Source organism: Rhinatrema bivittatum, chromosome 2 (assembly GCF_901001135.1).
Source record: "Rhinatrema bivittatum chromosome 2, aRhiBiv1.1, whole genome shotgun sequence".
In the NCBI taxonomy this organism is placed as follows: Eukaryota; Metazoa; Chordata; class Amphibia; order Gymnophiona; family Rhinatrematidae; genus Rhinatrema; species Rhinatrema bivittatum.
In genome coordinates, this window is record NC_042616.1 from 424,544,402 (window position 1) to 424,572,104 (window position 27,703).

Consider the following 27,703-nt stretch of genomic DNA (forward strand, 5'->3'; position numbering starts at 1 on the left):
AAATTAAGAGACAAACTTCCAAACGCTGCCAACCAAGAAATTAAAATGCAAAAAAGAGATGTCAACCAATGGACATCATTCACTAAGATATCTGAAATGGAAGTGGAATAAATGCTAAAAAATGTAAACCCCGCCCCACACAAAATTGAGGCAATACCAACAATTGAACTTAAGAAATCAGCTAACACAGTCACCTATACACTGACTAAAATCATAAACCTATCTCTTGAAGAAGGAACAATGCCAGATATGCTGAAAGGAGCAATGATAAAACCAATCATTAAGAAAAAAAAACAATGATCCCCTTATCCTGAACAACTACAGGCCAGTATCAAATATTCCCTTATTAGCTAAACTAATTGAGAAAACAGTACAGAAACAGTTAGCTGAACACCTGGATGACAACAACATACTGTATCCTTCTCAACACGGATTTCGAAAACACTACAGCTCGGAGACATTGCTCCTCTCTCTAACAGATAACATTCTAAGAGGCTTTGATAGCGGTAAATACTATATTTTAATAATGCTCGACCTATCGGCAGCCTTCGACACAGTTAACCACAAAATACTACTAAATAGACTGGAAGAAATCTGACTACAAGGCAAAACATTAAACTGGTTCAGCTCATATCTAAAAAACAGGTTTTTCCAAGTTCAGATCAATAACACATTATCAGAAAAAATCAACCTCAAAACAGGAGTTCCGCAGGGATCAGCCCTGTCTGCGACCCTTTTTAACATATACATGCTGCCATTATGCCACTTACTGGCAGGACTAGGAATTATACATTACATTTATGCTGACGATATCCAACTAATTCTACCTATAGATGACAATAGAGAAAACATTAAATCTAGCTAACATGTACCTAAGCATTATAAAACAACTACTAACACAAATGGAACTTGTTATTAATATTGATAAAACAGAATTTCTACACCTAGAACGGAAAAATAATGAAATCAGCCAAACCTCAATAATCCTCAAAGACAACCAGAAAATTGAACTAGCTGGAAAAGTACGTAACCTTGGAATAATAATGGACCCTGAAATCAATCTAAAACAGCACATATCGCTAAAAGTAAAAGGAGGATATGCAAAACTCATGGTACTCAGAAAACTAAAACCACTACTAACTCAAAATGACTTCCGAACAATTCTACAGGCTCTAATTTTCTCCAGCACGGATTACTGTAATGCCCTGCTGCTAGGATTACCAAATGTATTTATTTATTTTATTTATTTGGCGTTTCTTACATACCGATAGCCGTTTGCACATCGTATCGGTTTACATACAACTAATAACTTGTGGGCATGGCCCTTACAACGCACAGTAGAAAGATGTGGAAAACAAATATACAAGAGATATGTGTGTAATTAATAGATATATGCAACAAATACAAGGGATATATATGAATATAAGAACAGGGAGTATAAAATGAGTTTCTTAGACAAGTATATTAATAATATACTACGTTAAGACCACTTCAAATACTTCAGAACACAGCAGCTAGAATACTAACCGGAAAAAGGAGGAGGGACCATATAACCGAAACCCTAGCGGAACTACACTGGTTACAGATTGAACACAGAATTAAATACAAAACCCTATGTACGATCCATAAACTAATTCATGATGAGAAATCAGACTGGCTAAACACAGCATTACGGGTACACGTCCCACACAGAAATCTTCGATCAGCAAATAAAGCACTCCTAACCATCCCCTCAGTTAAAACAGCAAGACTAACTAACCCAAGTGAGGGAAAGGGCCTTATTAGCAGGACCCACAATTTGGAACACAATGCCTCCAGAGATCAGATTACAAAGTGATCTCAAGGCATTTAAGAAAAGTTTAAAAACATGGCTTTTTAAACAAGCATTTAACAAGGCGACAGGAGAATAGAAATTATTCAGGAATAAGCAGATAAGCACAGACACACAGTACTTAGGACGATACAGTAGAGTAGTCTATGAACCCCACATCACAACTAGCATATTGATAACACTATGTATGATAAATTTACCCGTAAAAGTACCTTCAGTACACTCTGTCATGACCCACTTCTCTAAAAATTATTTTGTCTAATGATATATTGTAACCGAACCTTTGACGGCACCTGTTAGAATGTACTATAGTACACTTTTACCTACATTAAATATGTGCCTACATGTAAACCGTTGCGATGGTATATAACTTAGCGACGGTATAGAAAAGATTTTAAATAAATAAATAAATAAATAAATAAATAAACGGTTAACCATCTCTTGGTTAGGCAGAATAGCTGTGGTGAAGATGTCCCTCTTGCCGAAAATTGGATGTTTATTTCAAACACTACCCTGCCAGGTACCATTGAGCTATCTTAAGACCTTGCAATGGAAAGTCTTTTTATATATATGGAAGCATAGACCTCCACATATGGCCAGATCAGTACTCTACCAATCAAAAGCCAATGGAGGTTTGTGGGTGCCCAACTTCCTTAAATATTTCGTAGCTGCCCAGTTGAAGGCCGTCGTTCAGTTCCATAACAAGACTCATTGCAAACAATGGGTGACCATAGAGGAGGGAATGGTAGGAGACAAGAATCTAAGGGATAGATTCTGGGCAATTGGTAAAATGGTAGATCAGCTAGAGATGGTTTCTCCATGTACGGTGTGAACATTGTCACTTTGGAAGGCGTGGAGACCTTGTATTGTAGGCAAGTGGCGATATACCTTTTCCACTACTATCAGAAGTTGTGAGGACTTCCCCATGAGTAGGGAGGGTAAATCGTTCTATCACTGGGCAGGGAAAGGGATACTGACATTAGGACAGGAATGGCGGGGACAATCTATACTATATTTTGATGAGCTCAAGACTACTTATCACCTGACGTCCTCCGATTATTTCGCATATCTTCAACTGAGGCACTTTTTGTTTACTAACACTGTTCGGGATGATCTATCCAAAAGAAAATCATTATTTGAGGGGTTACGTGAGACTGCTCATTTAGTGAAAGGAGTTATCTCAAAATTGTATGTTATTTTAAATGCAATGGGGGACTGTGCTGCCAAGTTTATGATTGCGTGGGAAAAAGACCTGGCGTTGGGATTTACCCCGGAGGATTGGGCCATATGTTTTCAGCAGACTAGCCGAAGTTCTATTTCGGCCTCATAAGAACATAAGAAATTGCCATGCTGGGTCAGACCAAGGGTCCATCAAGCCCAACATCCTGTTTCCAACAGAGGCCAAACCAGGGCACAAGAACCTGGCAATTACCCAAACACCAAGAAGATCCCATGCTACTGATGCAATTAATAGCAGTGGCTATTCCCCCTAAGTAAACTTGATTAATAGCAGTTAATCGACTTCTCCTCCAAGAACTTATCCAAACCTTTTTTGAACCCAGCTACACAACTGCACTAACCACATCTTCTGGCAACAAATTCCAGAGCTTAATTGTGCATTGAGTGAAAAAGAATTTTCTCCTATTAGTCTTAAATGTGCTACTTGCTAACTTCATGGAATGCCCCCTAGTCCTTCTATTATCCGAAAGTGTAAATAACCAATTCACATCTACTTGTTCAAGACCTCTCATGATCTTAAAAGACCTCTATCATATTCTCCAAGCTAAACAGCCCTAACCACTTCAGCCTTTCCTCATAGGGAAGCTGTTCCATCCGCTTTATCATTTTGGTTGCCCTTCTCTGTACCTTCTCCATTGCAACTATATCTATTTTGAGATGCAGTGACCAGAATGTACACAGTATTCAAGGTGCAGTCTCACCATGGAGCAATACAGAGGCATGACGACATTTTCCCTTTTATTAACCATTCCCTTCCTAATAATTCCTAACATTCTGTTTCCTTTTCTGACTGCTGCAGCACACTGAGCCGATGATTTTAAAGTATTATCTACTATGATGCCCAGATCTTTTTCCTGGGTGGTGGGTCCTAATATGGAACCTAACATCGTGTAACTACAACAAGGGTTATTTTTCCCTATATGCAACACCTTGCACTTGTCCACATTAAATTTCATCTGCCATTTGGATGCCCAATCTTCCAGTCTTGTAAGATCCTCCTGTAATGTATCCGCTTGTGATTTAACTACTCCGAATACTTTTGTATCGTCCGCAAACTTGATAACCTCACTCATCTTATTCCTTTCCAGTTTATATATATATATTGAAAAGCACTGGTCCAAGTACAGATCCCTGAGGCAATCCACTGTTTACCCTTTTCCACTGAGAGAATTGACCATTTAATCCTTCTCTGTTTCCTATTAGAAAATAGCTAAAAGCTACTATTTAGATGGTATATGACTCCAGTAAAAATGCATAAAATGTTCCCAACTACTAGCAACTTGTGCTGGAGAAACTGCGGGCAGAAAGGGGACTATGTCCATATGTAGTGGTCCTGCCCAGTTATACAACCTCTTGGCGGAAGTTTGAGGGATGGCTGCAAACTCTTTTAAGCGTACCTCTTTCACTGACACCTAAATTGGCTCTTTTAAATTTCCCCACTGATGATATCTCCAAACCGCAATATCTCTTTTTAAAGGCTGTTATACAAGCGGTGCGGGGTACAATGGCCCAGGAATGAAGTGTCCCCGTCCTTTGATAGTGTTCTACATCATCTACATTGGATTTATTACATGGAAAAATTGACTGCCATTAAAAAGGATAAATTATGTAGATTTGAAGAATCATGGAGGAATTACTGGCAGTGGGAAAATCTTAGTAAGCCAAGGTCCAAGTGTTAATTCTGTTCCTTATGGGAGTTTATCCCCTGCTCCTATAGTGGGGGTTCTTCTGACTTGATCTTTGGGGCTACGCTATACACCATGACTAGTCTGGTTAGTTCTAATTCCGTTAGACATAGGAATTATAATGTTGGGATTGCGTGACTCTCTTGTATAATATACTGGTGAATATTAGTTCGGATTTCCCTGACGGGTGGGGGCGACAAGGTTTAAAATTAAAATTCATGTTGAAAAGTGAAGCTCGGGGGCATCAGTAGTTCCCTCCTATGTTACTTGAGATATAATCATGTTTTATTTTCTTTTTTCTTGATGTGGAAGAAACATTTGTACCCTGTGTTAGTGTATTGTATTTTATTTGTACTACATGAATAAAAATTATTTACAAAAAGAAAACCCACATCTCAGCTGTGGTAAAGACCTTTTAGAATCTGCACCAGCTCTGTCAACTGAGCAAATGCTTTGAGAAACACAACCATTGATCACCAACAGCTTTCATTCCCTTTACCAAGGCGTTTCACAATACAAGCTTCACATGCCTCCAAACACGGCAGAGCATGGAAGCTAAACTCTTAGAAAGAGAGCTAAATCCACCAACTACGTAACGCCGATTTACGACACTTTGCTTAGTCTTCAAATGCGCAAATATTTTCCCAACTTCTATTCTGCTACACTCCCACAAAAAAACAGCAAGCCTTCTGGAAGACCTTTCTATCCTCCCCTTCATTGGCTTCGGCTAGACTAAGGTGCCCAAAACTGCACATTCAGCTGCTCTGCTCCTAAAATACGGAACAAGCTACCTCTATAATGCACTACCTAGAAACTTGTTGCCTCTCGTTCCAGATAAAAGGTAAATCTTGGCTGTTTAGCCAAGGCAGAAATGCATCCCTCTACTACCTTTCTGACCACAATCCACAAGATTTGCTCACATCTGTGCCATTTCTATCCCATTATTTCTTAATACCTCTTGCACCTCCAGTGTTTAACTTACTTCTTGACCGTATATATGCTTTTTCTATATCTAATTAACCCACATCTTTATTGCTACCCATGTATCCCAATTGAACCTATTTTTATTCATCACATACTAAATGTATCTTACTTTCAATCTACCCCCAGATCTGTATGTTTTAATACAGTGGTTCTCAAACTTTTTTTGGCCGGGACACACCTGATAGATGATTCTCACATGCGTGACTCACTGAACACGTGACCGTCACGGGGCTAAAAGTAAACATGCACTCTGCATCCACAGGAATCCCCTCAACCCCAGCAATGAGTGCAGAGCAGAACTAGGGCATTACCCTGTACAACTCGCCATACAAAAAAGATATTCTGGTTCTGATGACATCCCAGTAAAAGCAAAACAAAATCCCTTTACTACCAGGCACAATAGCCTTCCTTATGAAAAGGCAATAATTTATCACTAATGCATACCCTATTGAGAAAACACAACAAATAAGATTGATACAAATGCCTACATGCTAGTTAAATACCTCACCTCGGTCACACACCCTCACCAAGTACAGAAAAACCACAATTATAAATATGGAGGCAGAAACTGGAATAGAAAACCAAAAAGGTCTCTCTGCATGCAGTGCGAACCTGGAGAAATGGAAAGAGAAAGATGGCACCTAACAGACTCTCAGGATTTGAAATAATGCACACAAATTAACCCGTACAAAGTTACATCTGTATTATGGAACACACTAAAACAGATGTACCTACGAATGTCTGTTAAAAAAAAAAAAACCCTTTAAATAAAGTAACAATCCTATCTAAGAAATACAACTATTAAACCAGGCCCTAACACTAATATATTTCCTGTTGGGAAAACAGAATAAGCCAAGCTGCTATAGATCCCCACACAGAAATTGTAAAGCTATACTAAAAATGTTACAAAACGGCTGCTGAACAGAATATCCAACAATTCAAAACTCAAAAAAAATATTAAAACATGTCCAAATATCAATAAAATATTTCAAAACAGCAGACATCGCATAATACTCAATTAAAATGGCGGTCAATCAAGAAAAATAAATTTAAAAAGCCACCTTTACTTATCCTCTCCAGCAACTCTCCTACTCCTTTCCCTTCCAGGCCAATAGCACTCACCAGAAGCAGCAAGGGCTGCTGAAGCTCTGTCCTCACAGTCCTCTTTCCTTAACGCCCACAACCAGTCACTCACACACACACCCCCAATTAGACCCCATGACCAGTCTCAGTCTCTCTCACGCCAGTCATCTTCCTGACCAGTCTCTCTCTCAATCACACTCATGGTCTCTTATATACACGCTCTCAATCACACACAAATGCTCTCGCACCCATTCACACCAGCTCTTACCCAGGCTTCCATTCACATCCACACACACAAGCTGTCACCCAGGCATCCATTCACACCCACACACACAAGCTCTCACCCAGGCATCCATTCACATCCACACACACACACAAGCTCTCACCCAGGCTTCCATTCACACCCACACACACAAGCTCTCACCCAGGCTTCCATTCACACCCACACACACAAGCTCTCACCCAGGCTTCCATTCACACCCACACACACAAGCTCTCATCCAAGCACCCATTCACACCCACCCACACAAGCTCTCATCCAAGCACCCATTCACACCCACCCACACAAGCTCTCACCCAAGCACCCATTCACACCCACAAGCTCTCACCCAGGCTTCCATTCACACCTAAACACACAAGCTCTCACCCAGGCTTCCATTCACACCCAAACACACAAGCTCTCACCCAGGCTTCCATTCACACCCAAACACACAAGCTCTCACCCAAGCACACACACACACACCAGCTCTCACCCAGGCTCTCACCCAAGCACCCACTCACACCAGCTCTCACCCATGCATCCATTCACACACAGACACACTAGCTTTCACCCAGGCACTCATTCACACACAGACACACCAGCTCTCACCAAAAATGTATTATTTCTTCACTGCAGGGATGGGCTCCAGTGCCGCCACGGCTTTACTTCAGCGGGCCTTCTTTTTGCGCCACCACGGGAATGGGCTCCCGTGGTGGCCTCGGTCAGGGTCGGGTTTCCTCTTCGCCGCCATGGGCTGTGTCAGCCTTGCTTGGTCGGGTTTCCTCTTCGCCACCACGGGGATGGGCTCCCATGGTGCGGTCGGCTTTCCTCTTCGCCACCACAGGCTGTGGCGGCCTTGCTTCAGAGTTCAACTATTCACCCCAACCCCGGGCATTCTGATGCCTGCCTCACCAGCCAATCAAAGGCTTCCTCCCTTCTTTCTACTCCCACTGGTAGGTAGAAGGGAAGAGCTTTCCGATTGGCCTGCGCAGGGGCAGGCAGAATGAAGGACCTGTTGTCTTCGACTTTTACAATGTTTTGTTGCGTTTTTAGTTAACACGATTCCCGTTTACATCGTTCGCTATATGTAATAAGGTGTTCATCTGTAAACCGGAGTGAAGGCAGATCGCTATACTTCGGTATATAAAAAAACTCTAAATAAATAAATAAATAAATAAAAATAAGGAGGCTTCCCATTGGGCAATGGGGATAGGAAGAAAGGAGGCTTCCAATTGCCCCGCAGGGGCTGGAAAAAGGGAAAAGGAAAGTGCAACGGGCAGTGGGACATCGGGAGATGCGACACACCTGCCGGTGTATGGTGACACACTAGTGTATCGCGACCCACTGGTTGAGAAGCGCTGTTTTAATAGATATATACTTTATGTACGCCATATTCTTCTTAAAGGTTATGTCATCCACTGTAAGGCCGTTGAACGTGATGTCATCAGTTCCGGAGGAAATGGTATGCTTCCGGAGGTAGCGAAGTTTATATATAATGTGGAACTACTTTCGCCATACTTTGAAAAACAAATGATACTATGGTTACTTGGACGTGGCAATGAAGATTGTATATTTCAAGCGTTGAGAGGATAGTATATGAAGTTTGGAAGCAACTCCTTTCTAGGATTGTATTGAAGGTAGCAGTGACGTGAATTTCCCTGATGAAGCCCGGATGAGTGGGCGAAACAAGGAGTCCTTGTCGGACAGGTCTAGCGGACAATGTCACCGTTTTGGTTTGGAGAATTAAAATAAAAGTCCAATGCTGTGTTATGAACTGATGAAGTAACATACATCTGGTTAATGAAGTTGGATTGTGATGTGATATATATTCACAGCTGGAAATATATGAGAATGTATTAACTTTAGGGTCTATGATACTGTTTTGGTGAGGGAATGACATTATGTTATGACATTTTTATATGGGGGTATGATTGAGGTATGTATGGATGATTGTGCTAGAGAGTTATTTATGCCTAGATAGGATTTTTTACACATATATAATTGATGAATAAAATTGAAAAATTAAATGATGATATATTTGTGAGTTCTCTTATGGTTGAATTAATTATCTAGGGATAGAGAACCAGTAATTTGGTAGTACCCTCAGTATAGTGTACCTTACGGTATCCACTGTAAGGCAGCACAGGCAAGGAGGGGGAGTGAATGGACCACCAGTACTGCCCCAGCAGACAAGCAGGTCACCGGGAAAGGGGTCCTAGGCTGTATAACAAGGGGCAAAAACCCCTAGGATTCCCTAAGAGCGAGGAGACAGAGCTGTCTCCCAAAGCAGGAGGTTTTTAATCTTTTTATTTTTTTTTTTTATAGAAATAAGATAATACTTGCTTGACCTGATAGACAACAACACAGGAGAAGGAAAAAACCTCACAGGTAGAAAGAAATTGAGAGAAGGAAGGGAGCCGCAGGTTCAGCTGCCTGCTTCTGCTGGAGACAAATACTGAAGGGATGCAGGGTAGGCTCTGTCCTGATATAGGATACCCTTTCAGTTTCTGTCTGTCTCCATCTGCTGGACAGGAGGCTCAACCCACGGTCTGGACTGATCTGGGTACGTACAGTGAACTACCCCCAGATCTGTATATTTTAATAAATATATACTTTATGTACACCATATTCTTCTTAAAGGTTATGTAATCCACCTTGTGCCTACCTTTAGGACAAGGTAGAATATCAAATGTTTATAAATTCATTATATCCCTGGCTGACCCCCTCAATAACTTTTCAAATGTTCATCTGTCACAAACAATAGATCACCCAGCATCAACACCCCCACCTCACACATACAACATTTAAAATCCTCTGTGTCTTTCCTGTAAGGAAACAGGTTTGTTCAGTTCAATTCTAATCTCAGCAGATTGGAGCACATTTTGATGTCACTGAGCATTTTGACAGCTGCTCTGCCATCAATTAGTAGTCCTAACCACATTTATTTTTATTTTAAAACTCTTATATACTGCTTAATCAATGAGGATAGTCCAAAATACTACCTACAGCTAGTTTGTTGACCTTTATTTCTACACATCTAATTGGACTAACATAGCAATCACACTATCCTCAAAATAACAGCAAGAATGTGGATTTATAGCACCTTTCATCCAAATGGAATCCCAGAGCTTTACAAATCTTACAGTACTCTTACTTGGTAATCTGACCCTTTTTGCAATTGTATACAAAATCTTTTATCCAATGCACTTCTCAAACATACTGAATATCTGACTCATTTATGATTGTCATTTTTTTCTATTTCACAAAAGATACAATATCCTCCTTGCAGGGTTTGAACTTACACACTTATTAAAAAAAAAATCATAACTGATCTCTCTGGCCTGAAATAAGCTGCTCCTTAGCATCTAGTAAAAGTGAAGAATTATTCAGTTCATCGTTTTCATGTGGCAAGTTCTCTATTTTCAAAAAGCTTCCTGTAAACACCTCATCAAAAAACTTTCAGTGTTTTCTTGGCAAGGGAGAAACTCAGAATCATGGCCCTTCAACAACATACATATGGTACCAGTAACTTCAGAGGCTATGGTCTGCTATATTTTCCATGCACAGGTAGCATACTGCTTTTCCAGACAGGGAGAAAATTCTCAGTAGTCAATTATAGCTGATTAAATAAAGAAACAGGAAAGCAATCTAACAGTGGGTTACAAGAAGCTGGTGTGAAGCTATTCACTATCTTCCTGAATAACGATCCAACTATAAAACCCGCACATATAAAACATTTATTCTCACCATCTTGGGCTGTGTTGAGCTTCAGACTCTTGCCTTTGAAGCTCAGCTCACCACCTCCAACCTGGGCTTTAGCAAGAGACTCCACAAGCTTTGCAATATCTTCAGAAGCCATCTTTGCTACTTTTATCAACCTGGAAAACAAGCAGTGCAGCTTTTTTTGTTTTGTTTTTACAACCTAGATGATTGCAGCTTAATAATTTCTTCCAAAAGCTAAATTTACTGTTCTAACACAAAAAAAGTTATAAAACACACTATAAAATGACATGAAGATCAAAAACCAAATTATGTAAAAGATTTATATTCCCCATACTCCAGTTTAAAGCGGATTGTAAACTATCATTTTAATTTAGCAAATGAAGACCTATCCGAACAAGCAATTCTGCTTTAGACAACACCTGTGGTGGACTAAACTGTTTTTTGTCATGCATCAATGACTTTGCACAGGTGGAATATTTTTATATTAGTTGATAGGAATATTATAAATAAAAGTTTCAAAACTGAATCATACATTACCACAGAAAAGGACCTTTATAATCCTGAAAGTCAGCATAGTGAAAACATTTGGTAAAAGTATCACTTTAGGGTTGGCACAGTGCCTATGCAGTACATTGTCATACAGAAGGTATTCCTGTCTGAGGTCCCCTGCTCCTTGGGTCAGCTGGGGCTGGAGATACCACAGGGGCAACATTCATACCCAGTGGGGTGGAGTAGTCTGTCATCCGACAAGGGTGACACTTAGCAGTTGGATTTAAGAGCCATGATAGCAGGATTCAGGGAATAAGCCTGGATATAGTGCCTCCTCCAAGGACTGTTCATGCAGTGATTGGACTATAAATTGAAAGGGACAATAAAATAAGACAAAAAACAAACACCAGATAGCTCTGTCTGAAGGCTCATGGCTCCAGATTCCAGCCTTGATTTTGACTGAGCTGGAAGCCCAAAGGAGCAGAAATAAGTTATTGGGCCAAAAAAAGTATCACTTTTACCTGACTTTTTTTAAACTAATTTTTGTCAAGCTATCAGATATATTTTCTGTATAATCAAGGATGAATTAGAAAGGATTCAGTATATCAATTAAAGACTTTCCTTCCTCTTATGTTAGAGCAGCTGAAACATCACTTTAGTAAAAAGATTACAAAGATTAAAAATCTGATTTTACTCTTCTCTGGCAAGTAGATTAGTGGCAATGACAGCCTACCACAGACAAGCATGGGGACACAATAAGCATGTACTACCTGTCTCTGAAGCTGCTTCTCTTCCTTCTCCTATGCTTCCTAATCCAAGGAAGCTCCCATGTCCCTGCCTTGATCTCACTATTCTGCCAATAGTATTGGGTTGCCAAGAAACTGAGTGGACTCAAAGGAAAAAGAAAGCAAAATCCTAAAATGGCAGAAGATGAAGAGGTCCCAGCAAGAAACAGGAAAGAGGGGAACATTGAGAAGTTTAGAGAAGAGAGGAAGATGACTAAGAGGGAGAGGAAAAGGAGAATAATGCACATAGCAAAGAGAGAGAAATTGGGTGGGGGGGGGAAGAGAGCAGGTAGGGAGAAAGGAATATGGAAGAAAGAGTTAAAAAAAAAAAAGATGTGTTAAGTGGGGGCAGGAATAAAAGGATGATACAGCAAACCATCCACATCCACTTCCCTTTTTCAAAATCCTAGATCTATATGTGTTAGCTATGTGGAGGAGTAGCCTAGTGGTTAGAACAGTGTGCTATGACCTAGTGTTCAGATCCCACTGTCCCTTCTTGTGAACTTTCGCAAGTCACTTTACCTTTATGTAATCTGCTTTGATGTACATTTTGAAGTGCCAAAAGCAGAATATAAAAAAAAACCTAAATGGCAATTATTTTTATATACAGACTGAAAAAAAAAAGTTTGCAATATGCTCTTTCCAGTTTATTTAAGAACAATTAATCTGTCTCCCTCGGCTTTAGAATAAAAAAGGGGAAAAAAGAAACAGACACCACAATTTAAACGCACACACATTTAATATTCCAAATGTTGTACTAGTAACTGGTAATCAAACGACTCTGCTGTCAGCCCAGGGCCATTTTAAAGTTTAAACCCAAACTCGCTCCCATCTTTATTCTTCTATTCATCCTCCTCCCTCCCCCTTTTCTCCTGCGATGCTGCTCCCTAAGCATGTGCTATCAGCTTTGCTCCCCGCCACCTTTTTATAAATAACTTTAAGGCGAGGGTCCCTTGACACTCGTGTACCGGGGACCCAGCCGTGTTTCTTTCGATCCCCTTTCCACCGCAAGTCTCCCGGGAGTGGGCGGCTGCTCTCAGCTCACCGCCGTTGAAGGGAGGGAGCGATATCAGTCTCATTATTACGCGGAGCTGTTACACCGCCTCGGTCGCCCGCAGACTTGGCCTAGTGGTTCCCTCTTTGTATGTATTTATTTATTTTTACATTGCAACCATCACCCAAGTCCCCTCCTGGCTTGGACGGGGAAGCGGCAGCTGCCGCCGCAGCCCAGAACCAAAAATCAACAGCAGGAACCGCCGCCGCACGGGACACACGCACCTGCCAGCGACAGTCACCCAGCCGCAAATGTTCTTTTTCGTATGCTTATTTTGCTTTCTACTTTTTTTTTTTCTTTTTTTCCACCCCCTTGTCGCAGAGAACCGGTAACCACTACCGTCCCAACACACGCTTGCCTCCTCTGGTGCTGCTGCTGCCGCCGCCTGTTATAATGGCGAACGAGATAGTTTTGAAACCCGGCAGTTTTTTTTCCGCCTTCTGCAAGGTGCACGCCGGGAGTTGTAGTTTTTCCCGTCGCCGGCGCAGCCCTCCAAAGGATGGATGGGAAGGGACGGTGGAACTGCGAATCCCGTGACGCACTACGCCCGGCCGCGCCTCCGACGGATGGAAAGAGGTAGCGCGCACGCGCGCGTGCCCTGTGCCTGCGGCCCGACGCGTCCTTGCTGCGTGAGATGTTTAATTTCTAGTGGGCGTCATATGATGATTCCCACCCCGCACCTCCTGCCCATGCTTGCACGTTACGTCATAGCTTTCAAGCTGCCGAGTCACTAGTGACTAAGATATTTGTAATCGTCCAGCTGCTTTCTTGCCCCCATACTGTCTGGGGCAGTTTATAATTCCTAGGCCCATGCAGAGCTGCCTGCACTTCAACGCACATTTTCTGTGCACAAAACTTAGTGCCAATGCAGCAAGGAATTTTGCCGCAGAAAATGTGCCTTCCTAAAATAGACGTACTGTTTATTGCCCTAACCGAGCAGCACTCCCCGATTCAGGGGCCGATGCAAAACAAGTGCACTCAGCCTATCACACAACCTAACAAATGAGTGGCGCCCATTTTGGACGCACAAGGCTATCACCCGTTGCAGTAAAAGGATTAGCGCGTCCAAACTCAGCATAAGGCTAATAGCGCTCATCACATGTAAATGCTATACCTAATGTAGATGAAGCTATTACCCTCCGATGCAGAAAATTGCTGCTCGGCTAACGCACCCTTTATAACACGCCAAATTAAATGCCAGCCCCGGAGCTGGCATTAAGTCATACCACATCTCAAGGGCTCAACTAAAACCAAAACAATACTGCTTTCTATGGTTCCCATTTAAATAAAGCCTTTTTTATTTTGTGGATTCATCCTGTTGCAGCAATAAACTGACAAGAATTCATGATTTTTCCTTAAATCATGAAACAATTTAATTTTTCTGCTAGCCATTCCCTTGTGTAAGTAACCTGCCATTGGACGCGCGTTTTCCCTTACCCCTTATTCAGTAAGGGGCGGAAAACGCACATCCAACCCGCCGAACCTAATAGCGCCCTCAACATGCCTATACCTATTAGGTATTCGCGCGTGATTCAGTAAGTAAAATGTGCAGCCAAGCCGCACATTTTACTTTCAGAAATTAGCGCCTACCCAAAGGTAGGCGCTAATTTCTTCGGGCACCAGGAAAGTGCAGTAAAAACTGCTTTTCTGTGCACCCTCCGACTTAATATCATGGCGATATTAAGTCAGAGGTCCCGAAGGGTAAAAAAAGTAAAAAAAAATTTGAAGTCGGCCGGCAGCTGTCGGGTCGAAAACCGGACGCTCAATTTTGCCGGCATCCGGTTTCCGAGCCCGTGGCTGTCAGCGGGCTGTCAGCGGGCTCAAGAACCGACGCCAGCAAAATTGAGCGTCGGCTGTCAAACCCACTGACAGCCGCCGCTCTGGGCCAAAAGGAGGCGCTAGGGACGCGCTAGTGTCCCTAGCGCCTCCTTTTGCCCGTTTCTACCACCGGACTTTACTGAATCGGCCCATATGTAAGGTGCCCTCTCTCAAGAGACAGATGAGCCAACTTATGAAGTTCTGAAGCAGGGAATAAAACGGATGCTCGTATTGAGCATCCGTTTTCCTAACTCGCACACAAACATGTCTCTTGGGCGCCCAATGATTTGGAGCTCTAGGAATGCACAATTTCCCCTAGCACATCCTTTTTAGCATGGCAGATCATTTGATAATATTGCATCAGGCGCCCAGGAGAAGTGGTTGTGCACACGTTAGTAAAATGAGCACTCAATTTGAGCACCCATTTTACCGCGTGGTTTTATTGCATTGGCTTGTCAGAGAAGTGCGCTGGCCAAATGCGGTCTTTCTTAGTACTGGAAATTTAAGCCCTAGTCAGAGATAGAGTTAAGTTTCCAGTGCTACTGTACTGGCATTTAAAAAAGTAAAAAAAAAAGTTTTAAAAAAGACAAAAAAAGTCTGAAACACTTCAACGGCATAAGCACTGATTTATCTAGATAATTTATTTTATTATTTATTTAACACTTTTCTATACCAACCTTCATGGTAGAGACCATATCAGATCGGTTTACATCAAATTGGGGAACTGAACCAAGTACAGTAATCAAAAACAATAGGTTGAACATGAAAAAACAAAGTTACATTTAACAGGGAAATTAAACTTGGAAGCATAGACTGCTGGAAGGAAGGAAAGGCTAGAGATAGCGGAGAAATTATTAGTATAAACAAGGCAGAGTCAGGGGGCTCTTAATCTGGACTTAGGGGTAATATGGAGATCCATTGCTCCTGAAGGAAGTTCTGTCGGCTATTGTGTGTCATGGGTATCTGAGAAGGCTTGGCGGAAAAGCCAGGTCTTAAGTTTTTTCTTAAATGTTGGTAGGCAGGGTTCCATTCTGAGGTCAGCTGGGATGTTGTTCCAGATAGTTGGGCCTGCTGTTGAAAAGGATCGGTCTTTAGTTGAGGTGAGACGTGTGGCTTTTGTAGGTGGGGTCTGTAGGGTTCCTTTATATATTTCTCTAGTCGGTCTGTTGGTGAGGTGGAGATTGAGGGGGATTCGAGGTCCAGATGCAAGTGATTGTAGATGGCTTTGTGGATTAAAGTGAGTGATTTGTGGAGGATTCTGTACTTCACTGGGAGCCAGTGTAGGTTACGTAGGATGGGAGATATGTGTTCTCCCCGGTTGGTGTTAGTCAAGATTCTTGCCGCAGCGTTCTGTATCAACTGTAGCGGCTTGGTGGTAGAGCTGGGGAGTCCGAGGAGGAGTGCGCTGCAGTAGTCGATTTTAGCAAATATCAAGGCTTGCAGAACTGTTCTGAAATCGTGGAAAAAAAGTAGGGGTTTGAGTCTTTTTAGGACTTGAAGCCTGTAGAAACAATCTTTGGTTGTGGTGTTGATCATTTGCTTGAGATTTAAGCGGTTGTCTAGTAACACCCCGAGATCTCGTACGTGGGTATGCATGAGCTGGGTGTTAAGTTTGGTCTGTGGGAGTGGGTTGTCTTGGTTAGAGGAGATGAGGAGAAGTTCGGTCTTGGATGCGTTAAGGACCAAGTTGAGGCTGTTAAGAAGGCTGGTGATCCGATTTAGGCAGTTGTTCCAGTGCGAGAGTGATTTTGCGATGGATTCTGTTATCGGAATCAAAATCTGCACGTCATCTGCATACAGAAAATGAATAAGGTTAAGGTCTGTTAGAAGCTGACAGAGTGGGAGGAGGTATATATTGAAGAGAGTGGGTGATAACGATGATCCTTGGGGTACTCCGAGTGAGGACCTTGACGAAGGAGATTCTTTATTATTTATTTTAACTTTGAAACTTCTATTACTAAGGAAAGACGTGAACCAACTGAGGGCTGAACCTGATATACCTATTTCTGCTAGGAGAGTCAGAAGGATGGTGTGGTTGACGGTGTCGAAGGCTGCCGAGATGTCCAAAAGAACTAGAAGGAAGGAATGGCCCTTGTCTAATCCCAGAATGATATGGTCTGTTAAGGAAATGAGGAGTGTTTCTGTATTGCGAGATTTGCGGAATCCGTATTGGGAAGGGAATAGAATGTTGTGATCCTCTAGATATTCTGACAGCTGAGTGTTAACCAGTTTCTCTGTAAGTTTGGCTAAGAACGGTAGATTTGAGATGGGGCGGAAGTTAGCAGGTTCTTTGGGGTCTAAGTTGTGCTTCTTGAGGAGGGGTTTAAGAGAAGCGGATTTTAAGCTATCTGGGTATCTCCCTTGTGCTAATGAGCAGTTTATAATATTAGCTAGAGGTCCTGCGATCATGTTTGGAATCAGTAGCAGGAGTTTGGATGGTATATTGTCCGCTGGATGGCTAGATGGTTTCTGTCTCTTAAGGAGGGATTCAATCTCCCCGGGAGATGTCAGATCAAAGTTGTCGAGCTTGATTCCAGTGTGGGTGTGAGTGGTGGAGAATGTAGAGCATGTGGTGGTGTTGGTTGGTAGGAGAGCCAGGGTATTTTTAATCTTCTGTTGAAAGAAAGAAGCAAGTTCATTGGCCTTGGATTGTGCTTGTTCATCAGGTATCGTTGGTGGGGATGACTTTGTGATTTGTGACACATAAGAGAAAAGTGCCTTGGCGTCATATTGGAGGTTGTGGATTTTACTTGCATAGTATTCTCTTTTTTACTTTAGGATTGAGGTCCTATAATGGTGTAGTGTTCCTTTGTAAGATGAGAGTGTAACAGAGTTGGGGGCTTTGCGCCATCTATTTTCTTTGTGGCGAAGGATTTGTTTCATCCGTGTTAGCTCCGTGGAGAACCATGGTTGATTTCCTTTCTTTTCAAGGTTTATTGTTTTGGAGACTGCAGGGCATAGCTTGTTAGCCACTGCTTCCGTGATGTTGTGCCATGAAAGAACTGCAGAATCGGTGTTGGATAAGTCCAGGTTAGAGAGTTCTTTCGTAAGATGGTCGCTGAGGGTCTCGGATGCACATGATTTCCTGTAGTGAATGGTGGACTGAAGTTGCGGGCTGTAAGTTTGTTGTTTAGCGGCGATCTTGGTGGTTATCAGAAAGTGATCTGACCAGGGGACTGGGGTGCAGGTGGGTGTCGATGAGCAACTGATTTTTGCGTTGATGAAGATGAGATCTAGCGTGTGTCCTCCTTTGTGAGTCGGGTTGTTGACGATCTGCGTGAATCCCATTGCACTGAGGGAGTTGAGGAGGGTTTCGCAGTTGGGGGAGAGGGGTGAGGCGTCGGTGTGTAAGTTAAAGTCTCCCATGATCATGGTAGGGAGGTCAAAGTCGATGTGCTTCACTATGGATTCGATGAGGGGAGAGGCGTCCGCTTCAAGTAATCCCAGAGGAGCATAGACTAGTAGTAGTTGCAGATGTTGTGATTTGACTAAGCCCAGTTCCAGTTTGGACTCAGACTTGATTGTATGTGGAGTAAGTTTGAGTTCTTTTTTGGTTGCTAGTAGTAAGCCTCCCCCTCGTTTTTTGTGTCTGTGGGTTGATAGTATTTCATACTTGTGTATAGGTAATTGGTTGATGAGTGCGATGTCGGAGTTTTTTAGCCATGTTTCTGTGATGGCACAGATATCGGGTTCTGAGTCCAGTAGATAATCGTTGAGGATGTGCGTCTTTTTAGTCAGTGATTGTACATTAAATAGAGTTACCGAGAGTAGTGTGAGTCCTAAGAACTGGGTAAGAGGGGTGATCATGATTGGTATGAGGGAACTGCGACTTCTTGATGGTAGTTCTGGCGTAGGATAGATGCTGGTTTGGCGACGGAGATGTCTGATTGGTATTTGGTGAGTTAGTCTTTCTTCCTGTAGATGTGGTGGCAGGATTTGTTGCCGGAGTAGGATTTGAGGTGATGGGGAATTAAGGTTCCGACGAGACGATGGCGTTGGCATAATGGGTCCTGTTAGAATCGTGTTACTGCTCTGGTGTGGCTGGATGAATGCTGGAGAGCTTGGAGTCACGCTGGGGTGGCTGGATGAATGCAGGCGTGGCTGAGTGAGTGTCTGGAGGTACGCTGGTGTGGATAGGCACTCAGTGGCTGCACGAAGGGGCAGATAAGTAGTGGCTGCCACTGTGACTTAGCCAGATAAATATATACTTATCCATCTAAGTACCTGATTCACTAAGGGGCAGATTTTAAAAGGTATTTATTTATTTATTTTTTATTATTTAACAGTTTTTCTATACCGACATTAAAATACACATCATGTCAGTTTACACGATAACAAAAAGGTGGAAATTACAAATAACAGGGGGGGGAGGTGGGAAGTTAAGAATAACTGGGGGTCGGAAAGGGGACCCCAACAAAATAGAAGAAGGAGTGAAATGAGAGGAACAATAACAACTAAGTAACACAGGTTAACAATGGTTCAAGTGAAAAAATAAATTGTTAAATAAGGTGTAGGAGGGTAAATATACAAGGAGTGGAAAAATGCATGGGAAAAAGGTACGCGCGTGGCGTACATTTGTGCGCGCTACCTGGCATACACAATTGTACGCCTGATTTTATAACATGCGCGCGCAAGGGGGTGCACACTAGTGCACCTTGTGCGCACCGAGCCCTCAGGGAGACCAGCTGGCTTTCCCCGTTCCCCCCCCCCCCCCACCTTCCCCTCCCTTCCCCTACCTGTCCCGCCCCCCAGCCTGAAAAAAAACAAAACCCCATACCTTTATCTCAGAAGTTATGCCTGCCAGATGTAGGCCGGCGCGCGATCCCCCAGCACAGCAGCCGTTTGGAGGCCTCTGGCCACGCCCAGCCCCTTTTTGCAAGCCCTGGGACTTACACGCGTCACGGGGCTTTACGCGCGCTGCTGGGCCTTTTGAAAATAGGCCTGGCACGCGTAACCCCCCTACGCGCGTAAATCCTCCTGGATTTACGCACGTAACCCTTTGATAATCTGCCCCTAAGGGTTTTTGCTATTGACACAAATGGGAGAACAACCTTAATGACTCTGGCCCTAACTTGGTGGTGGCCGGCCAAGTAGTGGTGACCAATTCCAGATAGCTGGATAAGAACTAATGTATGCAGCTGCTTCCAGATAGATAGATAAATTGGTATTTATCCAGCTAAGTGGCAGCAGCAGTAGTCTATCAGGGATGCCTGGAGTGGAGGCATAGCCTAGTGGTTAGAGCAGCAGGCTGAAGTAACAGGGTATGAACCAGGGGCCCAGAATTGAAGTCCCACTGTTGCTCCTTGGGCAAGTCACATTGCCCTCCATTGTTCAGTTACAAACTTACCACATCTTTCATCAAAGTTCAATATGGCAATAACACATGCAAAAAATACTGTTTTAACACCAGGAATAACTCTATGCCCGAATTCTGGGGAAGGGGAGAGAGAGAGAAAGCGAGCCTCTGGGGAGGGCCTCACTGTGTGCCCCTATTTATATCTCTAAAGGAGGGCCACCTGATAGGTCAAGATGAGGTGTTAGTGGTGGTTTAGGGTGGTGGTCTCTATAACAGGGTACCATCAAGCTAGGGTGAGAGAACAGTCATCTTTGTGAGACTTTCTTCACTCCAAATGACGTCAAATCTTCACCAAGGTGTACTGTGCTATTCATACGTCTCACTCTACATGCCAAACTGGCCCCTAAGCCCTAAACAACCACCAACACTTCACTTCAAGCTATTAGCTGCCCCTCCTATAGGCATATAAATAGTTGCTTACTGTGAAGGCCTCCCCAGAGGCGCGCTCTCTCTCTCCTTCCTCAGTGCAGGATGTGACTTTTTTTGATGAATGATAGGGTTAGATTGTAAGCCCTCTGGGGATAGAGAAATACCTACAGTACCTGAATGTAATCCACTTTGAAGTACTGAAAAAAGTGCGAAAAGCAGAATATAAAAATCTAAATAAATGCCTCCTCACTTCCCAAATTAAAATGTGTGTTTGGCCTGTGCTAAACACACATTTTAAGGTTTTGGCGTATTTTTTTACTCCCGATGTATTAACATAGCATTAGCTTACTGCATCAGGAGTTTAAAAAATAATCTGGGTGCTAAAATGTGCGCTGAAAACCATCTTGGTAAGACATGTTCCCTCTGCCCTGGATTGCTACCTCTGGATCAACTCACTACTGCCACCTCTGGTGGAACACATCAGCTGTATAATAAAAGACAAATCTCTGTGTTTGTGCGTCCTGAGTCTAGCCCAGTACTGTGGCTCCCCATGGGGCTCCTCCCTGTGGGCGTGGTCATCTCCCACATTACCCAAGAATCCACTCAAACACCTTGAAACCATAACACACACACACGGCCTCCTCTGCACTTCAGGCCTTGGCGGGATGGCCTGCGCCACAGCCCCGCTGGTAAGACAGGTTCCTCCAGCGGGGCTGCGCCACAGCCCCGCTGGAGGAACCTGTCTTACCAAGATGGTTTTCAGCGTACATTTTAGCACCCAGATTATTTTTTAAACTCCTGATGCAGTAAGCTAATGCTATGTTAATACATCGGGAGTAAAAAAAATACGCCAAAACCTTAAAATGTGTGTTTGGCACAAGCCAAACACACATTTTAATTTGGGAAGTGAGGAGGCATTAATTTATTTAGATTTTTATATTCTGCTTTTCGCACTTTTTTCAGTACTTCAAAGTGGATTACATTCAGGTACTGTAGGTATTTCTCTATCCCCAGAGGGCTTACAATCTAACCCTATCATTCATCAAAAAAAGTCACATCCTGCACTGAGGAAGGAGAGAGAGAGCGTGCCTCTGGGGAGGCCTTCACAGTAAGCAACTATTTATATGCCTATAGGAGGGGCAGCTAATAGCTTGAAGTAAAATGTTGGTGGTTGTTTAGGGCTTAGGGGCCAGTTTCGCATGTAGAGTGAGACGTATGAATAGCACAGGCCGTGGTGTGATGGGTGCCGCCATGGCCCCGACGGTCTCATTTGCACTTCGTCCATGGTGTGATGGGCACTGCCACGGCACCACCAGTCTCCTCTGAACTTCAGGCCGTGGCGGGATGGGCATCACCATAGCCCTGCTGGCCTCCTCTTCACTTCGGGCTGTGGTGGAATGGGTGTCGCCACGGTCCTGCTGGCCTGCTCTGCAATTTGAGCTATGGAGGGATGGGTATCACCACGGCCTAGCCAGGCATCCTACACTGGGAGGGAGGTTAGTTGTACGTGCCTGCAGGAAAAGATGTGCACATGTGTGACTTAGAGCTGCACGCTTGCGCGAGCGTAGAACTTTTTCCCGCACACGAGAGGGAACATTAGTGGTGGGCAGCAGCACTTACGGCTCTAGGGGGAGAGTTAGAGAAGACGCAATGGCTTTACCAAGTTGGTGGGACATGGCACACCCCATTTTAAAGGTGATGGTGCCTGTGCACCCCGCATCTCTTCACCCCGCGTCAGTAGGAGTCCCTCAGGGCTCATCCCTGTCTCCTACCTTGTTTAACATTTATCTGTTACCCTTATGTGAACTCCTCACTAACCTCAATCTCAAACACTTCCTCTACGCCGACGATATTCAGGTCCTGATCCCCATCAAGGAGTCACTCGCAAAAACACTGTCTCACTGGGAAACCTGCCTCCAAAATATCAAACAGCTTCTCACAAGTCTCAACCTGATACTAAATTCATCAAAAACGGAACTTCTAATCATCACACCAGAAAACAGCTCCCTCACACACACTCATCCAACCTTACCAAACACTACACAAGTGAGAGACCTAGGAGTTCTAATTGACAATCACCTAAACCTGAAAGCCAACATCAACAAAACCACCAGAGACTGCTTTTATAAGCTCCAAGTGCTGAAAAGAATACGACCTCTCTTCCACACTCATGACTTCAGAACGATTCTACAATCAATCATTTTCGCAAAGCTGGACTATTGTAACACCATCATGCTTGGTCTCCCTTCATCACACACCAAACCATTGCAAATGGTCCAAAATGCCTCCGCCCGTATACTCACTAACACCAGGAGAAGAGAACACATAACACCTATCCTGATGGGCCTCCACTGGCTGCCTATCCACTTCAGAATAATCTACAAGGCCATTCTCACCATTTTCAAAAACATCCATCAATTAGCCCCAATCGATCTCCATATCCCCCTCCGATTACACTACTCAACAAGACCGACAAGAGATGCTTACAAAGGATCACTTCAAGTACCTCCAGCCAAAACTACCAGACACATCACGCTTAGAGATCGGGCCTTCTCCACAGCTGGTCCAACTTTATGGAACTCCATTCCCCCGGATCTTAGAATGGAACCCAGCATCTCAACATTCAAGAAAAGACTCAAGACTTGGCTGTTCACGCAGGCCTTTCCTAACTCCAACATTACTTAACTCCCTTCAATCAACATACTTCGCTAGTAATAGCATTAATAGCTACCCCTTATAATGTTATTATATATATATATAATTATCTGATCTTCATTTTCCTTCTTACTCCAAGTTATTGTTTCCCTGTTACATGTAACTGCTTTTCTGCACTATTGTTCAAATTGTAAAGTTTATTTTAATTGCACCCCTGTTTCTTGTGAACCTGCATGATGGGACTATCGTCTTGAATGTTGGTATATAAAAAAACTTAAATAAATAAATAAATAAATGTGCACTGTGGTCGCTATGCCCCTGCTGTACACCTTGTCAACCAGCATAAGAGGTAGTTGCAGCACCCAGCTGTGAGAAGAGATCCTTTTTCAAGTTTTTGCAACTTTGTATTTTTCCACCTTTTGGGAAAGGGAGAATTTTTCTGCCCCCCTCCTTTTCCCTGAACTGGAGACTTTTAGTGACTGTTTCCAGGATAGGCCTTTCCAGCCCGTATTTACCTGTTAAAGAGGAACTATCAAGGGAGAAAAACTTCTTAAGTTTCCACCCGTGGGAAACAGGACGCTGCCAGGTGGACCTCAGCCACCGTGGGACCCTTATCATCCCCTTCATGGAGACTAAGTCAGTTCCAAGCCTCCAACAGAGTTAAGAGAGCAGTAGGCATGTGGTGGGATTGCAAACAAATTCGCCCTCTATGGTTACAATTGGAAGCTTGGTTAACCCAATTATATTATTTTCCCATTTCAGTCCTTCCTCAACAAGCATTACTGGGTTTCCCTTTACATCAAGGAAAGGAACACACCAATACCATGGTTAACTTTATTTTCACAGCAGCCAGGATTGAAATAGCAAGGCAATGGAGATCACCACGACTTCCCTCGCTGTCGGATATTCAACAAAAAGTGGAGCAAATTTATAGACTGGCTGAAATCACAGCTTATCTTCGGCACACTGAGAACCACTTCAGGAGTACATGGAGACTGTTTTCTATTTGGAAGAGAAGCCAGGATTCATCAGCGGGTGCCTCGGCGCACTAAGCAAGGGAAGAGTCTCAAAAGGAAAGCCAGGCCCAGGAGTTTGTAAAGGATCGGAAAGGCAATTTTTCTTTAATATTATGCGCTTTGATTTTTGTATGCTATATAACACTCATGTTAAACAGAGAGGGAGGGGGGAGGGTAGAGGGAATTGAATCTTGTATCTATGCACTATAGGTACCTGTTGATTTACTACTGTGTTCATTTTTTATACCGTGCATAAGTGAGTTAATTGACATTTGACAAGGCGTTTGTTGCTTTACGTTGTCTTTATTGTGCTGTTCATTACTCTTATTCAAGTACATAATAAGTTGTGCATTTATATGCAGAATTGACATTTGTAATGTTGCAATATTAAGCAATAAAACATTTCAAATTCAAAAAAAAAAAAAGAGAGAGCAGTAGGATCCTGGCTCATGTAAATCTGGGGACCCTGGAAGTAACTGGACACTTTATATTTTGCATCTATTGATTCTTTTAAGCGGAATTACAGTAAACTTTAATTTGAACACCCATCCAGTGAGTCTTGCCGAGTTTATAAATGTACCTGACCAAAGAGCTATGGTAACACACACACACAGGGAATATCATTATTGCCTGGGCCAAGAAGGTCTGCTTTCACCCCCATAAAAAGGACCCACCCCTTGGGAATCAATAAGAGGGGCATGAGAAATGAGAAGTCAGCCCCAGTTATAAATTCTTTTGTGTGCCCTTGGAAACAGTGGCAATTCAAAGAAAAGGGCTACGCGAGATTGTAATAAAGGCGCTGGCAGGTGTCAATTGAACCCACTAGCAAAGTGTCTGTAAGGAATCTCTCAGCATGTGGTCTCAAATGCATCATAGTGAAGTGCAGAATGACACTGGAATGACAGGCAATGGCCAGTAATGATGCAGGGATCCATGAATCAAATCAAGCTAAAAAAAAAAGCAATTACTCATTAAATGCAAGCATAAATAAATGGGTTTTTAACACCTTCCTGAATTGAGACAGAGAAGATTCAGATTTGAGAGACTGAGGCAATGAGTTCCCTAGGACAGGACTGGCCACCCCAAGTCTAGGGGATGGAACCACAGAGGACAGTAGAGGAAATGATTAAACTGAATTCTCCAAGAAACCGTAAGCCAATGAAGTTTGACTAAGACAGGCGCTATGCGTTCACAAATGGGGGTATTGGTAATCGTATGAGCGGCTGCATTTTGGATGAGTTGGAGAGCTCTAATGGTAGATGGAGGAAAGCCAAGATAGAGGGCGTTACAGTAATCGACAGAAGAAATCACAAGTGACTTAATGACAGTTCACATATCATAGTCATTAAGAAAAGGTTTCAGGTTTCTGAGCAGTCATAATTTGAAGAAAGAATTTTTCACTACTGACATTACTTGGGGGCAAAGAGAAAGAGATAAATCTAAAAGCATACTCAAATTCCATGCTTGGGAGGCTGTCGGGATGGAAATGTCATCAAAGGACAGCACATCGAGCACTGGGAAGTGTGCCAGCTGCACAATTTCAGTTTTACGTAAATCAAGACAAGCCTATTTGTAATCAATAGAATTTTAAAAGTGGGGGGGGGGGGGGGGGGGGGGGGGCGGATCCAAGATGGCCGCTCAGTAGCGTTGTTCGGCCTTGAGCTCCTTGGGGGGATTTAAAATTTTTTGATTTCTTGCTGCAATATTTCTTATGGGAAGAAAGTGAAAAACACGGGGTGAGCCTTACCCTGCAGCCCCTGTGTCGATGCCGATATCCGGACCCATGGACGCTCATGTTGTCGCGCGGGAGTGCAGTCGCTGGAGAGAGGTGGAGAGGAAGTAAAGCTCCCCTCTCTACCAGGCTCGATATCACCTCTAAGCCCCGCGGAAGGAACCCCTCCAGGAAACCCTGCTGAGGTAAGGAGTGCCCAGGGACTGTGGGAATCGCCGTCGGACCAAAACGTCACGGGGCAGAGCCCTGCAGGGTCAGTCGGGGCCACGAGCAATGCAGAGAGCCCACAGAGTACATCGGAGCAGCCTGGAGTGAGAAGGGAGAAACTTCAGTGGGAGAAACAGCTAGGATTACTCAAGACCGCCCGACTGAGAGAATACCTGCGGTGGTAAGACATAACACTTGAAACAATCTGGGAGACAATTGTTGAAATAAGGCTCTCTATTTTGCAACAAATATTACCTATACATGATAAGATAAAAGATTTGGAAGAACAGGCTATAGTGCAAAATAATACAAATACCAAGCTGGAGATACAAATTTCGACAAATAGAGACCAAATAAAAGTGATACAACAAGTCCAGCAAACAATTATAAAAGAAAGGAAAAGTACAGAAATTTGAGGTTTATTAATTTTCCTCGAGTTCCTTACAATTCACCTAGAGAAATCTTTAAACGGTTCTTTATAGAAGTGCTACAGCAGACAGAGAGTACTTTTTCACCGATATCCAAGATTTTCTATTTACCCAAACCTAGAGGAATGATGGAACAAGCTGAAGGTCCTCTTGTTCCTGCTACGACTCAGGATCCAATGAATATTTCTGCAATATTAGAGACTTCGGACACTGATCTTGTGCAACCAGCTATGCTAATAGTAACAGTTGCATTAGAACCTGATAAAGAGTGGTTGTTAAAGTTATGTTTGCGACATAGGAATGATACATTCTTAGGATGTAATGTTCAGGCTTTCCCAGATGTTTCACACGAAACTCAGAAGAGGAGGAAGGTATTCCTCCTCTTGAGATCTCAGGTTTTACAGATTGGGGAGGGGGGGTGTTCTATCTTAATTTTCCATGCAAATGCATGATAAAATAAGCAAATAATACGTATATTTTTTTATGACCCCCCCCCCCAACTGACACAATTTCTGGGGGGGAAGTCTCCTGTAACCACAGCTGAACCCAGTATTGATGTCCCAAGTTCCATATAAAGTATTAGTCTCTGTAAGCTACTGAGATTTTGTTGTGTTACTATGTTTTCCTTAGGTTGTGTTATTCTCTCCCCCCCCCCCCCCCCCCCATTTGTGGACTTTAAATACAGAGAAACCACATTTTTGGTGGTTGGGAACGTACTTAAGTGATTAATGAATATTGTATTCTCTGATTTTTCTTTTTCAAGCTTAATATCTTGTAATTATTGTAAAATTGCATAAAGATAAAATAAAAAAAGAAAATAAATTTTAATAGTAAACAGACAATGGGAAATCTTATGTAAGGCATCATGGACTGATGATCTAATAAGATAAAACTGGATATCGTCAGCGTACAATTTGTATCCAACATCAGCCACTTTCTCGATAGAGAAAGATAAATAGCTGAGTGCCCCAGGGATCTGCACAGGGACCG

General features: G+C 43.0%; 1 protein-coding gene across 1 annotated transcript in view; it reads right to left on the reverse strand.

Moving 5' to 3' along the window:
* RANGAP1 (Ran GTPase activating protein 1) overlaps positions 1-13,750 on the reverse strand; it is a 317,592-nt gene extending 303,842 nt beyond the window's left edge. Inside the window, exons 1-2 of the mRNA XM_029590239.1 lie at positions 13,357-13,750; positions 10,829-10,959 (exon numbers count right to left, since the gene is read on the reverse strand). Of these exons, the coding sequence (XP_029446099.1) occupies positions 10,829-10,940 (112 nt within the window). The 5' untranslated portion in view covers positions 10,941-10,959; positions 13,357-13,750. The remainder of the gene's footprint in view (positions 1-10,828; positions 10,960-13,356) is intronic.
* Positions 13,751-27,703: the final 13,953 nt, after the last annotated feature.